General features: G+C 43.9%; 1 protein-coding gene and 1 pseudogene across 2 annotated transcripts in view; both read right to left on the bottom strand.

Annotated features, from left to right (window-relative positions):
* The window catches only part of LOC308368127, a 5763-nt pseudogene extending 2002 nt beyond the window's left edge, over positions 1 to 3761 (bottom strand). Inside the window, exon 1 of the transcript in view lies at positions 3586 to 3761. The product of the transcript in view is annotated as an uncharacterized misc_RNA (transcript). The remainder of the gene's footprint in view (positions 1 to 3585) is intronic.
* Positions 3762 to 5081: 1320 nt separating this feature from the next.
* LOC308368118 (NACHT, LRR and PYD domains-containing protein 3-like) overlaps positions 5082 to 15000 on the bottom strand; it is a gene marked incomplete at both ends in the record, with an annotated part of 27954 nt that continues 18035 nt past the window's right edge. The window contains one exon of the mRNA XM_080842194.1: positions 5082 to 5304. Coding sequence (XP_080698320.1) covers positions 5082 to 5304 — 223 coding nt within the window. The remainder of the gene's footprint in view (positions 5305 to 15000) is intronic.

The following is a 15000-nucleotide window of genomic DNA, read 5'->3' as shown; positions in this document are numbered from 1 at the left end:
TAAGTAAAAAGTAAAAAGTACTCACTTTTAAATTTACTTTAAAAGTAAAAGTACTCACGCAATGGGTTGTCTCTCAATGTCTAGGCTGTGCCATTTGATAAAGAAATAGCGACTGGTAATAAATGCCTCTACAGATGTCACTACTAGTAATAATTATAAGCAACAAAATGTGTTAATTGGAAAGGTTGGTGTACTTTGTCTGTAATACTGTTCACACTCTGTCTTACAATTCTGCGGATGACAAGTTATCTACCAGGGATTATTTGCAAAGTTAATACCATTAAGCCAAACCAGTAAAGACACAATTGTATATCTTTTAAGCTTTTATTTAATTGTAAAGGTGTAAAAAATGGAAATATGAAACATGAAAAACAAATGGAGTTGTTAAACTGGTCAATGCAGAGTTGTATGCTCTATTGATTGCAGAAAAGAAAAAAGATAACATATTGAGTAACCCAAGACTAGGCATTAAGTTTGCATGCCAGGCAATAACCAGTCAATAAAAAAGGGCAAATCTTCACGTTAGCTTGACATTGCTAAACTACCAGCTTTATCTTACCACTACGTTAAATAAATAATCAAGGTACAATCGTGTCATATTGCTGTATGTCAACATGTATTTTGCTAGATAACAGTATAAAATCATGTCAGTAACCGCATACGATATGCAAAAGTCATAGACATTAACAGTGGTGGACGAAGTAAAATTGTGTACTTGAGTAAAAGTACAGTTACATTGCATTGAATATTACTCAAGTAAAAGTAAAAGTATTCACCTCATTTTTTTACTTGAGTAGAAGTCCAAAAGTATCTGCCTTCAAAAATACTTAAGTATTAAAAGTAAAAGTATTTTTTGCTTTAACCGTCACATCAAAACCCCTACTTGAACAGGTGAACAATGCTTTACATTTGCGTAATCAAACCCAAAATACTCAAAACTATATTATCTTTAATTAAGACCAAGTGGTTTTGAAGCAACAACACAAAAAGCATTCCTTCAAGTTTCATTATTTTATTTTCCATTAATTTCACTTGTCATAAACAGAGTAGTCAATAGCATTCATTCATGACCTTAAAATCAGAGATTCAAAAGTAAAATGGAAGTTTTTACAAATAACAAATACCAATCACATTCACAACTGTTTAAGAGCCAAGTTAGCTCGAGAACTCGAGAACTAGCAGCCCAACCAACAAACTGAACTCATAATATTAAACTTTTTTTAAACTAATATTAAACTTGGCCGAATAATGTCGCTTCGCTCATATGTGCTTGCCTTCTCCCTCATAGGAATGAATTGCGAAGTTCCCCGGCGTTAACGTTTGGTGAGGGAGGCTGTATAAACTGGCACTTAGAATCTGGCACTTAGCATCTCCACAGATCATTTGGGTGCTAGCATATTACTTTGGATAAAAGCACCTGTTAATGTAATGTATTTTTAATGTAATGTAATCAACCGGGGCATATTTATAACCACTCTGTTAGTAGTAGTCATGTAATGGCGAATTTACCTCGATGTGCTTTTTTAAATTTGATGGCGAGTTCCAGAATGCCGACAGCGTAGTGTTCTTAATGCAGAGGCGACACTTGAAGTAATAGGACTCTTTTTTTCTTTTCGATGAATTCAAACAATTCGGCTAAATAAGGCCAGGGGTGTTGGGCATGGGCACCAACTTCTGTTTCATCCGATGATGCTGCAGTCAGCTCCTCAGCCATTTACCTGACAAATAATATTAATAATCTCTAGGATTAAGAACTCTCAATGATCACAAGCACGTACACCACCTTGTGCTTCCAGCTCCAGCGTGACTTTGCAATTCTTCAATCAGGACGACACCTGTTGTTAACTTCAGCAGATAATCGCGCGCTGGGCGCTGCCGCTGATTGGTTGTAGTCGCGATACACTTTGACCTTTTGGTATTTTATTAAAAATAAAAAAGGAACGAGTAAGGAACGAGTGTTTCTGTAAATGTATAGAAGTGAAAAGTAATAATTTTCGCTTTAAATGTAGTGAAGTAAAAGTATAAAGTCTTACCAAATAAATGTACTTGAGTAAAGTACAGATACATGGAAATGTTACTTAAGTACAGTAACGAATTACATGTACTTCGTTACTGTCCACCACTGGACATTAACTTAGCAAGAACTCCGCATAACTCGACCTGTTTCTTCACATTTGAAGGCGATTTTTTTTCTTCCTTTTTTGAGGTAGACAGGAAACGCAGTGAAACCTCCACGAGTTATTCTTGGGGCATCTGAACTTGAACATGTCCTCAGATGAGGCTGACTATGAATCCATGCGGAAAAGTTGTTTGTTAGTCAGGCTGTTTGTCGAATGTTTAAGCAAAACAGGCAAGGTTACTGTAGTGCAGCTGCAAAATACACACTCTGCTGTCATTGGAGCTGATAGAGCCACCTGATTGGTTGAAACGTCCTAAAGCAACGCAATCCATATTTTTGTGTAGGCAACATTTTGGCGAAACTGTGTTCATAAAATGTAACGAATAACGACACATATTGTAGAAATGTAGCGGAGTAAAAGTATAGATAATAGCTGCAAAATGTAACGAAGTAAAAGTAAAAAGTATGCACTATTTTTTTTTACTTAAGTAAAGTACAGATACGTAAAAATGTAACGAAGTACTAGCCTGGCCATTACCAGCCTGTGACTCCATTTCATTCCGTCTTTCAGTCTGGGCCAACCCAATGCATTTTGGTTTCCGAGATGGACGGGTGCTTATCTTGAGGTTTAAAATCATTGGAGTTCCCTTAACCAATCAGCAACGTTTAGTAAGCATTCGGTAGATTAAACTCTTCCCAAAGCCAGTTGGGAGAAGAGCTACGACGTCCTTTCCAATCATAAAACTTACAAGAAAATACTCTTGTTCTCCTTTTAATTTTCGGATGTTCTCGAGAGTTGAGACAACTTTTCCGATAGCTTTTCGTGTCTTTTCCTCCAAGGCTAGTTTTGCGTCACAGCTCTGAACTGTTCGCTGATTGGTCCTGCAAAATTTTGAGTTCTGGAGACGATTGTCAATGGGGTTGGGCCAGACTGAGTATGAGCTTGAAATCAATTCAGGCGGAAATACGTAGGCTGGTGTCACCAGGCTAACGAAGTACAGTAACGAAGTAAAAATACTTTGTTACATTCCACCACTGGCCCCTGGTAATATGAGTTGGAGACCCCTGACAGTGCTGCACTCTGACACGTACCGCAGGAATACCCCACTATGGGAACCTGAGGCCCATGGGCTGTGTACATCCTAGAGGAGACCTGGGCATTGTACGGTTCTGAAAACATTAAATACAGTTCTGAAAACATTAAATACAGTTCTGAAAACATTAAATATCTAATATAGGCCAGAGGTGCCCAACCCGTCGACCAGGATCGACGTGTCGATCTCGGAGACTTTCCCTTTCGATCTCCAAAAAAAATGCCATTTAATGCTTTTTATATAGAAATAAAATGTATATTATGCATAATTGAGTTCGGCATTTTAGCCCGGCCCTACAAAATATTTTCAGTTGCTCATTTGGCCCCCTGGGAAAAATAATTGCCCACCCCTGTCCTAGAGTCCTAATCTTACTGTCCAGTCGTAGAGTCTCCTCCTGTAAAGTTCAGTGGTCTACCCTTGGACCAGTCACTCTTCATGGACACACAGGTGGGGGTTGGGGAGGGTGGCCTCTTGTTAGAGATATATCCCCCCATCCTAGAGAAGAAGAGGAGAACTTCCATTAAGACAACCTTCCTCTCACTGCTCATGTCTACCACACACACACACACACACACCTCCATCAGGAGAATATTCCTTTCACTGCTCATATATAATGAGCACACACACACCAACCAATGTTAGGTGTGACAGGTAGCTTGTCTCTGAGCTCATAGGCTCTTCTCTGTCAGGGGACATACACCTGAACAACAGACGGGTCAAGTGTCCTACAGGGTTCAGGGGTTAGTGGTGGTGTGTTGCTGCCCTATAAGGGTTAGGGTTAGTGTCCTACAGGGTTCAGGGGTTAGTGATGGTGTGTTGCTGGCCTATAAGGGTTAGGGTTAGTGTCCTACAGGGTTCAGGGGTTAGTGGTGGTGTGTTGCTGCCCTATAAGGCCACTTAAGGGTGGAGCATAACAGTGTTCATTAACATTGCAAACACGTGATTAAGCCAGTTTGGATCCAAAAGCACATGCCAGCCATCCCAGCCATCTGGGTAAGTTTAAGCATTCACACCATAACTCAAAGAAACTGGAATTGGATTTTGTAATATGAAACACAACACAAATGTATCAGCTGTATTTCACAGTCAGTCACTCAGTCACTCACTCTCAAACAGACACACTCACACTCACACTAACCCTAGCGCTTCACTCTGACTGAACTCTGGTCTCGACCCGGCGTCTCACTCTGACTGAACTCTGGTCTCTGTGGAGCGGATCAAAGAGCAGTGGGGAGGAGGTGTGGGGGAGGGGGCCTTATCTCCAGCACTCCCTACCTGAGAAGCACTGGCATCAGCGGTGTTATAAGCACAGATGGGCAGCTCATCGGCCCCTGGTAATTTGAGTTGGAGACCCCTGACATAGACAGTGCTGCACTCTGACACGTACCGCAGGAATACCCCACTATGGGAACCTGAGGCCCATGGGCTGTGAGTACTTGTTAGAGCTCGTTATGGGCTGTCAATACGGGCTAGTAGCAGCTTTATCCACGAGTGCAATGTATTCAGAGGCCATTTTTCTCTCATTGAAAGGCAACACACACTCATCACACATCCAGTCACAGCGATTAAGGGATCGCTTGAAAGGTCTTGAGGTTTTGTCACGTACTGTTTACCACTCTACTGATGGGAACATGAATGATCCTTCGCTCACATGACTGGAGTTTGATCTCTGAGTTCACCCAGCAGCACAATGCCTCAACACCACGACCACTTCCCTATCATTCCATCCTCTCCACGGCAACGTTGGAGTAAACAAGCCAAACACAGAGACAAACAAACAAACAAATAAAGACGCAGACAGGCAAACACATAAACAAACTGGGGCCCAGAGGGATAGTCTCATCTCACCTGTGTCTCGACCCGGCGTCTCACTCTGACTGAACTCTGGTCTCTGTGTCTCGACCCGGCGTCTCACTCTGACTGAACTCTGCGTCTCGATCCGGCGTCTCACTCTGACTGAACTCTGGTCTCTGTGTCTCGACCCGGCGTCTCACTCTGACTGAACTCTGGTCTCGACCCGGCGTCTCACTCTGACTGAACTCTGGTCTCTGTGTCTCGACCCGGCGTCTCACTCTGACTGAACTCTGGTCTCTGTGGAGCGGATCAAAGAGCAGTGGGGAGGAGGTGAGGGGGAGGGGGCCTTATCTCCAGCACTCCCTACCTGAGAAGCACTGGCATCAGCGGTATTATAAGCACAGATAGGCGGGCAAGCACCCACGCACGCACACACACACGGGACCAAGTGCTCGCCCTCACACACACACACACACACACACACACACACACACACACACACACACACACACACACACACACACACACACACACACACACACACACACACACGCACACACACACATACGGGACCAAGTGCTCGCCCTCACACACACACACACACACACACACACACACACACACACACACACACACACACACACACACACACAGACACACACACACACACACACACACACACACACACACACACACACACACACACACACACACGTCCCAGAGAATTGCGTGTGTATATACTGAAATCCAAGCTGAATTCAGAGTACATTCAACTGACACAGTCACAGCACAAACACATTCACAGCACATGTACAGAATGTTTTGACATAGGAGAAGTGTGTGTGTGTGTGTGTGTGTGTGTGTGTGTGTGTGTGTGTGTGTCAGTGTGCGATACTCTGTGGACTCTGTACCCTCCTTGCGTTCTCTCTCTGTTTATGAACTTTATTGGCACCAATAGAAACTGGGTAGCTCTTTACAGATCGGGAGTAAGTGGGTACTATGACGGTAATATCTGGATAGCGTTGTCATGGTAACAACTCATAACATCCCACAAGTTATTTCATAGTTTTAAAGTTGTTTCTCAACAATAATCCACTTATTCAGCAGCATTAATCTCATCACATGTACGGCCACTTACAACTTGACATGTGCCACATACTGTAACCATTACAGGTACGGATAGAGCTGAACCCTAAAGCACGACAACGAGACAGACAGAGTGTAGAGAAAGTTTAGTTTACTCGTCTTTTCAGGCAGGGTCAAAACCAGGAGATCAGTCAAACAGGGAATCAGGGTCAAAGCAGGGTCATAGAGGACTCCCACGCACGCGTTGGAATGCATCCTTTGAAGAACCGAATTGTGGCTTTGTTGGGACCCGTTGCGTTGAGTTTTATGAGTTGCTTGCGGCAAGAGTTGATAAATCTTCAACTTTTCGAGAGGAATGGGTCAGCCAATCAAATTGCCTTACATGCATAACTGACAGAACAGGCGCTAGCCAATCAGATCGCATTTAAGAGCGGGAAACTCAAAAAAAAAGATAGCTGACCAAACTCTGTAGATGGTCGTATTTGTGCCTTAAAGTTATTTGTTTGACTTCTTTTTGCTTAGATTTTTTAAAAGTTACAGAGAAATAGACACTGTACAATGTAAAAACCCCTTTTAATGTGGCTGAAAAATACGTCTGATGGGATTTGTGTCTGAGCCACCTATCTAATGTTAGCATGCTACAACTTACAAAGGTAAACAGCTTCCTAGTGGCGTGATTGGTTTGTTGACCTGTCAATCTCACTATAACGTCTCTGTTATCAACACAACCCCATGAGCCAGACTCCTCCTCCGCCATTCTTTGGATCAACGCATTCCAACGCATACGTGTGGACCCAGGACAGGTGTGTGTGTGTGTGTGTGTGTGGGGAGCACCATCCTGCGGCGCTTTATCAGGGCGTGGCCGCGGATAGACACCCACTGTAACCACATAGAGACACAGACACACACACACACACACACACACACACACACACACACACACCAGGCACGTGCAGAGGGGGGGGGGGGGCTAAGGGGGCTTGAGCACCTGCCCCTTTTGCCCTTGATGCCCAAAGTGCCCTTTTGTCCGAGTGTTTTTTTATTATTATTATTTTTATTATTATTTTATTTAATTTGTGTGTGAAAAGACCGTCTGTGCGGCCCAAAATAATAATAAATTTAACGAAATGATAATAATTTAGATCTACCTTGGTCGGTCACATGACCCACAACGTGCCCTCACTCTGCCCTGATGTGCCCTGCTGCTAATCACTAAGCTGCTGGAGAAGGCCACTAGCTACAGGGCTGTGAAACCGAAGAAGACCCGACTCCGAGGGAGTAATCAACTGGGCCGGTGAGTAGGTTCTGCAGCGGTATTCGTTTGTGCACGGTGTATCTTACAAGATGACTGAATACTATGTAACTCTTTTGCCCTTAGGAATAGGGTTAGGGTTAGCGATTTTAACTTAGAAAAACAGCTTTTAAAAAATGTGCCGCTATTGACATTTACAGTGGAAAATTAGCTTGTTGCTACTGGGGTCTGAGAGCCACCAGGTAACTACTCTCTGCCTGACTAGCGAGTAACTTATTTGCCGTCTTGCTACAAAGAAAAATGCCACTGTGATGTGTAAGACAATGACAGACAGATACAGACACAGACAGACAGACAAACACAGACAGACCACTGTCTCTCCCACTGTGACCACCTAGAGACACAGACACACAGACACACACCACTGTCTCTCCCACTGTGACCACCTAGAGACACACACACACACACACACACACACACACACACACACACACACACACACACACACACACACACACACACACACACACACACACACACACCACTGTCTCTCCCACTGTGACCACCTAGAGACACACACACACACTCACACACACACACACACACACACACACACACACACACACACACCACTGTCTCCCACTGTGACCACCTAGAGACACAGACACACACCACTGTCTCTCCCACTGTGACCACCTAGAGACACACACACACACACACACACACACACACACACACACACACACACACACACACACCACTGTCTCCCACTGTGACCACCTAGAGACACAGACACACAGACACACACCACTGTCTCTCCCACTGTGACCACCTAGAGACACACACACACACACACACACACACACACACACCACTGTCTCTCCCACTTCGAACTCCTAGAGACACACACACACACACACACACACACACACACACACACACACCACTGTCTCTCCCACTGTGACCACCTAGAGACACACACACACACACACACACACACACACACACATACACACCACTGTCTCTCCCACTGTGACCACCTAGAGACACACACACACACACACACACACACACACACACACACACACACACACCACTGTCTCTCCCACTGTGACCACCTAGAGACACACACACACACACACACACACACACACACACACACACACACCACTGTCTCTCCCACTGTGACCACCTAGAGACACACACACACACACACACCACTGTCTCTCCCACTGTGAGCATCTAGAGACTGTACTGTAAATGTAAGCAGAGATACAGGCACATGAGTAACATATCTAATAATAATAATAATAATGCATTTCATTTGTCTAGCACACTTTCACATACAAAGATGTCTCAAGGTGCTTATCTGGAGACAGAAAGGTGACAGGCATTTTAAATGTAACAGACTGCAAATGATATCCCATCATTAAGGTATTCCGATGGTACCTCTATTCTCTCAATAGGTCTCACATTTTATTTGGTAAGCAAAAGATAAAGTCAGGGGGTTTTAACTTTCGTTTTTAAAACAACTTTTCTAAAACCTTAAACAGTATAAATGTCTGAGATCCAATAGCATGACATAATCCAATTATTATGTATTATTATTATTTTAAATATCACATAAGTTATCTACCTGATGTTACAGTCTCCTCAATTTAACTCGTAAACTTATAACAGGTAAAAACCCTGTGGGTGTCAATAAGAAGCTGGACAGGCACAAGTTGGTATTCACAGATATAAACACGAGTTAATATTAACACATGCTAGCACCGGCCAAATGTGAAGATGGTTCCCTAAACTACAGACAGATAGTTACAAATCTACGATAGTGTGGTGTACATGTATTTCTCTAAATAATCACGCAGTAGACGCTCAGCCATTTGCTTCCAAAAACACGTTCTTTACTTCAGTCAATCATTGAATACAGGTGCCCCAGCATGCCTCTAATTAAGCTGAGAAACTACGGCACAAACACACACACACACACACACACACACACACACACACACCACTGTCTTTCCCACTGTAACCACCTAGAGACACACACACACACACACACACACACATACATTGAATACAGGGGTCCCAGCGTGCCTCTAATTAAGCTGAGAAACTACGGCACAACAGAGGGTCCAAAAGTCATGATTTAAATACATCACAGATAGGCAGAAACTATCTGGGTGCCCTAGCAGCTTCATATTAACATGATTTCATATTAACTATCATAAGATTTTCATAATACAACTAATGTGCAACTTACCTGTAGGAGTAGAGTCATTGTGACCATATTCTCTCAAATTAGATTTGTCTTCCTGTTTCATTTCCAATGGTGAATACACTTCTTCTTAGTGGGTCAAGGTTGGTGATGGTTGGTGGTGTGTATTTCAATCTTACAGGTTCCAGTCCAGGCTTTTCTTCCACTTTCTGACTTGCAGACAGATACTCTTGCAGTAAATCATCCAATTCTTCTTCTTTGATCTCCTCCTCTACTGACATGAGCTGTTGTTGTGGCTCAGTAGATCCTGACATTTCAGAGTTCAGTTCTCACAAAGGTGTGTTCAGCATCCATCCAGAGCATCCCAGTGTCTATCTTACACACACACACACACACACACACACACACACCGCTCGCTCACACACACCCACACACACACACACACAAACACACACACACACACAAAAACACACACACACACAAAAACACACACACACACACACACACACACTCTCCTCCACCCCTCCCCTCTCTCCCCTCCTGATTTTAACCTGTGTGTGTGTGTGTGTGTGTGTGTTGGTGGTCCCCCTAATCTCCTCCTCCTCCTCCTCTCTCCCCTCCTTGGAGTGTACCGATTGGGGGGTTTTCAGGACTGCTACCAACAGTCTGGATGAGGGGCCTGCGACTCTCCACAGCTGCCAACCTCAGAGCCCCCCCCCCCCCCTCCCTCTTCCCCTGCCACAGTGACAACTCTCTCTCCATCATGGAGAGGGACATAAACAGACTCTTCAGGAGACAGAACCACTGCAAAGCAGTCGGGCCAGACTCTGTCTCTCCATCCATCCTGAAGCACTGTGCTCATCAACTGTCTCCGGTCTCTGACTCCCGGACCATCAGCACAGATTCCCCTCAAGGCTGCGTTCTTTCCCCTCTACTCTTCTCCCTGTACACTAACAGCTGCACCTCCATCTTTCCCCTCTACTCTTCTCCCTGCACACTAACAGCTGCACCTCCATCTTTCCCCTCTACTCTTCTCCCTGTACACTAACAGCTGCACCTCCATCTTTCCCCTCTACTCTTCTCCCTGTACACTAACAGCTGCACCTCCATCTTTCCCCTCTACTCTTCTCCCTGCACACTAACAGCTGCACCTCCATCTTTCCCCTCTACTCTTCTCCCTGTACACTAACAGCTGCACCTCCATCTTTCCCCTCTACTCTTCTCCCTGTACACTAACAGCTGCACCTCCATCTTTCCCCTCTACTCTTCTCCCTGTACACTAACAGCTGCACCTCCATCTTTCCCCTCTACTCTTCTCCCTGTACACTAACAGCTGCACCTCCATCTTTCCCCTCTCCTCTTCTCCCTGTACACTAACAGCTGCACCTCCATCTTTTCCCTCTACTCTTCTCCCTGTACACTAACAGCTGCACCTCCATCTTTTCCCTCTACTCTTCTCCCTGTACACTAACAGCTGCACCTCCATCTTTCCCCTCTACTCTTCTCCCTGTACACTAACAGCTGCACCTCCATCTTTCCCCTCTACTCTTCTCCCTGTACACTAACAGCTGCACCTCCATCTTTCCCCTCTACTCTTCTCCCTGCACACTAACAGCTGCACCTCCATCTTTCCCCTCTACTCTTCTCCCTGTACACTAACAGCTGCACCTCCTTCTTTCCCCTCTACTCTTCTCCCTGTACACTAGTAACAGCTGCACCTCCATCTTTCCCCTCTACTCTTCTCCCTGTACACTAACAGCTGCACCTCCATCTTTCCCCTCTCCTCTTCTCCCTGTACACTAACAGCTGCACCTCCATCTTTTCCCTCTACTCTTCTCCCTGTACACTAACAGCTGCACCTCCATCTTTTCCCTCTACTCTTCTCCCTGTACACTAACAGCTGCACCTCCATCTTTCCCCTCTACTCTTCTCCCTGTACACTAACAGCTGCACCTCCATCTTTCCCCTCTACTCTTCTCCCTGTACACTAACAGCTGCACCTCCATCTTTCCCCTCTACTCTTCTCCCTGCACACTAACAGCTGCACCTCCATCTTTCCCCTCTACTCTTCTCCCTGTACACTAACAGCTGCACCTCCTTCTTTCCCCTCTACTCTTCTCCCTGTACACTAGTAACAGCTGCACCTCCATCTTTCCCCTCTACTCTTCTCCCTGTACACTAACAGCTGCACCTCCATCTTTCCCCTCTACTCTTCTCCCTGTACACTAACAGCTGCACCTCCATCTTTCCCCTCTACTCTTCTCCCTGTACACTAACAGCTGCACCTCCAGTACCAAAACCTCACGCCATCAGAGCAGCTTCTTCCCTTCTGCAGTTGGCCTCATCATCAAGGCCCGGGACCCCTCCCCCCACACGGACTCTTATCCCGCCACCTACACACTTCATTAACATAAAGTATATCTGTCTCATTGTGTTACATTAACACACATCATTCTTGGACTACTCTATTATCATTGCACATACTCTTGTTTTACAGACTGTACAGCTCTTTTCATTTTGTCACATATTCTGTACATTTTATTTATATATTTTATGTATCGTTTTTTCCAATTGTTTGTAACAGTACTTTATATGTTGATTGTTTGCATATGCCATAGAAAATTCTGGATAGGTGTGAGCCTACTTGGCAATAAAAACGTTTCTGATTCTGAAATGGAGGGGAGCCCTGTCTGTCTCTCTGTCTGTCTCTCTGCCTGGCTCTCTGCTTGGTTCTCTGTGTGTCTGTCTGTCTCTGTCTGTCTGTCTGTCTACTTTCTCTCACTGTCTCTTAAAGTAACACTATGGAGTTTCTGGACCCTTCAGCTAGGGGGCTACTTTCTTCTGGACTATTCAGAAACGTATTTGCTGCCTTGCACTTGCTTGACGTTTGACTGGTAGGAAAGTTGTTGGGAAGCTAGCCAACATAGCCATCACAATAACATTACAAAGAAGCAGACGCAAGAGCACTTATTACAAGCATCAATGTTCAAGCATATTATACTAGCTTGCTAAGGATATGTCTTGCTAGCGGCTAAACTTAGCCAAACCTGTTGAAATTGTCTTACTTTGTTTATGACAAACTAGTGTCAACAACTTTCCTAACACGGTCAAATATTAAGCAAGTGCAACATAAGACAAAGCAAGACAGGAAAATAAGTTACTGAATAGTCCAACAGAAAGTAGCCCCCTACCTGGCGGCTCCAGAAACTCCATCTGTATTTAAGCTAAACTGATGACAATGGATTATAACTTCCAAATGAATGCACTAAAGGTTAGCTTATGCTGATACCAGCTCACATAATATCAATGTGCACTTTCAAAGCAAATCTAGCATTAAATAAACAAAGAAGGCCAGCAAATGTGTTTAAGATTATTGTTCACAAACTGATGTACCAACAGTGCATCCAAAGGCATGACATCTAACAGATGAGTAACAATATCATGAACAGAAGAACATCAACTAATACACTTCCTGAACTAATGGTGTTGATGACATCATTGATAAACAAAGACTCTAAACCCTCTATACCCGCAATTCCTTGCGTGCACCTTATCATTGATCAACTAAGATATGCATTTAGTTACACTGTGGACAATGGATTATCACATCCAACTTAATGCAGTAAGGGTTAGTTTATGCTTATACCAGCACATGTAATATTAACTTGCACATTAAAAGTTAAATCTAGCATTAAACCAACTAATAAGGTCAACAAATCTGTTTTTAGACTATTGTTCACAAACTAACGTACCGACATTGCATCCGAAGGCATGACATGTAACTGATGAGTAACAATATCATGAACAGAAGTACATGAGGCTTTTTTTCGGCTTTCCATCAACTAATACATTCCTGAACTATAGATATGGTGTTGATGACATCATTGATTAAACAAAGACAATGTACATTAACTACACACTGACAGCACACAGGTTGACAGATATTCATACAATCTCAATAATAGTCTACATCTCCACATGGCTACATACAGTGCCACTTGAAAGTTCTGGGGTAAATGTACATGGGTCTACAATCAGACGAAAATTGTTGGTTTTGATCGTGACAAAATAATTCTATCTCGGACTCATCTGTTTAAAGAAGGGACTTCCAGAAGGCCTTTGGTTTATCCAAGTGCTCTCGGGCAAAGTTGAAACGGGCAGTTTTGTTCTTTCTTGAGAGCAGAGGCTTCATTCTAGCAACCCGATCATGAATGTCATGTCTATTCAATTTTCGTCTGATTGTAGACCCATGTACATTTACCCCAGATGCTGCCAGAGAGGTCTGAAACTCTTTAGAGGTGATGTGTGGGTTGACTTTTACCTGATTTATTCTTCTTCTGGTGCTTCTTGGTGATGGTCTTGATGGGCGTCCACTTCTAGGCAGAGATGCGGTCATGTTGAATGCCCTCCATTTCTAAATTATTTGTCTTGGATGGATGGATGGATGGAGCTGGAATCTTTTGGAGATGGTCTTGTAGCTTTCCCAAGACTGATGGGCTGTCAGAACCTTCTTCCTGATGTTCTCGGATATCTCATTTCCTTTCGGCATTGTTGATCTGTGTGGGTACACCTTGGCACTACAGTAGTTTGGTTGGTTTCCTCCCTCTTTTAATCTGTGTTGCCCAAACCTTTCCCTAAGGATGTCTCAGATGATCGGTTTGCTTAATTGACTAATTAAGCACCCAAATAAGTTTCACTGAATCTGTTACCTGCTTGACTTTACAAATTCAGCTGGGGGTTCACTTACTTTTGAAATGGACTAATTCCATGTTTCATGTAGTCTTTTGGCTACTCAAACAATTCCCTCTAAAAAAAGTACATGCAAATGATAAACATAAACCTGACATTCCTTCTATGGAAAATTGGTGATGAAAATAATGAAAAATCATGGTAAAACAACAGAAAACTCCTAAGTGGTCAAGGGGTTCACATACTTTAAAGTGGCACTGTATATCACAAAACAATAACAAATACCAAGTAGCCTATTTATACAACAGGTATGGATAATCCTACAGTTCCCCCCCCCCAGTCCATATCTCCATACGTGCACATGATTGACAGAGACTGGTCCTGCTCTGTCTGCTGAGACCATGCTGCATGCTGTCAATCATCTCTGGCTGATCAGGACACGCCTCCACTCTCCATTCATCTCACTGTTGTGCTCCCCTCAGGAAGAGGCTGTTTGCTGTGTGCTGCTGGAAGCTGAGAACATGTTCCTCCCCAGACATTCTGCAGGAGAGATGCTGATGTGTGTGTGCTGGATCCCACCCTGTCTTCATGAGCTCCTGGACCACAGACCACATCCAGCTCAGTAATGCCATCTGCAGGATATAGGAGAGAATACAATAATCAATGAGTGTCCATGACGACGGTCTCCAAGTGACCCAGACTGCATGAGAGACAGAGGGTTGCTGTATTCTGACATCAGTAACAGCAG

The sequence above is a fragment of the Sprattus sprattus genome, assembly GCF_963457725.1.
Source record: "Sprattus sprattus genome assembly, chromosome: 1".
NCBI lineage: Eukaryota > Metazoa > Chordata > Actinopteri > Clupeiformes > Clupeidae > Sprattus > Sprattus sprattus.
This window is presented reverse-complemented; position numbering and strand designations above follow the sequence as displayed.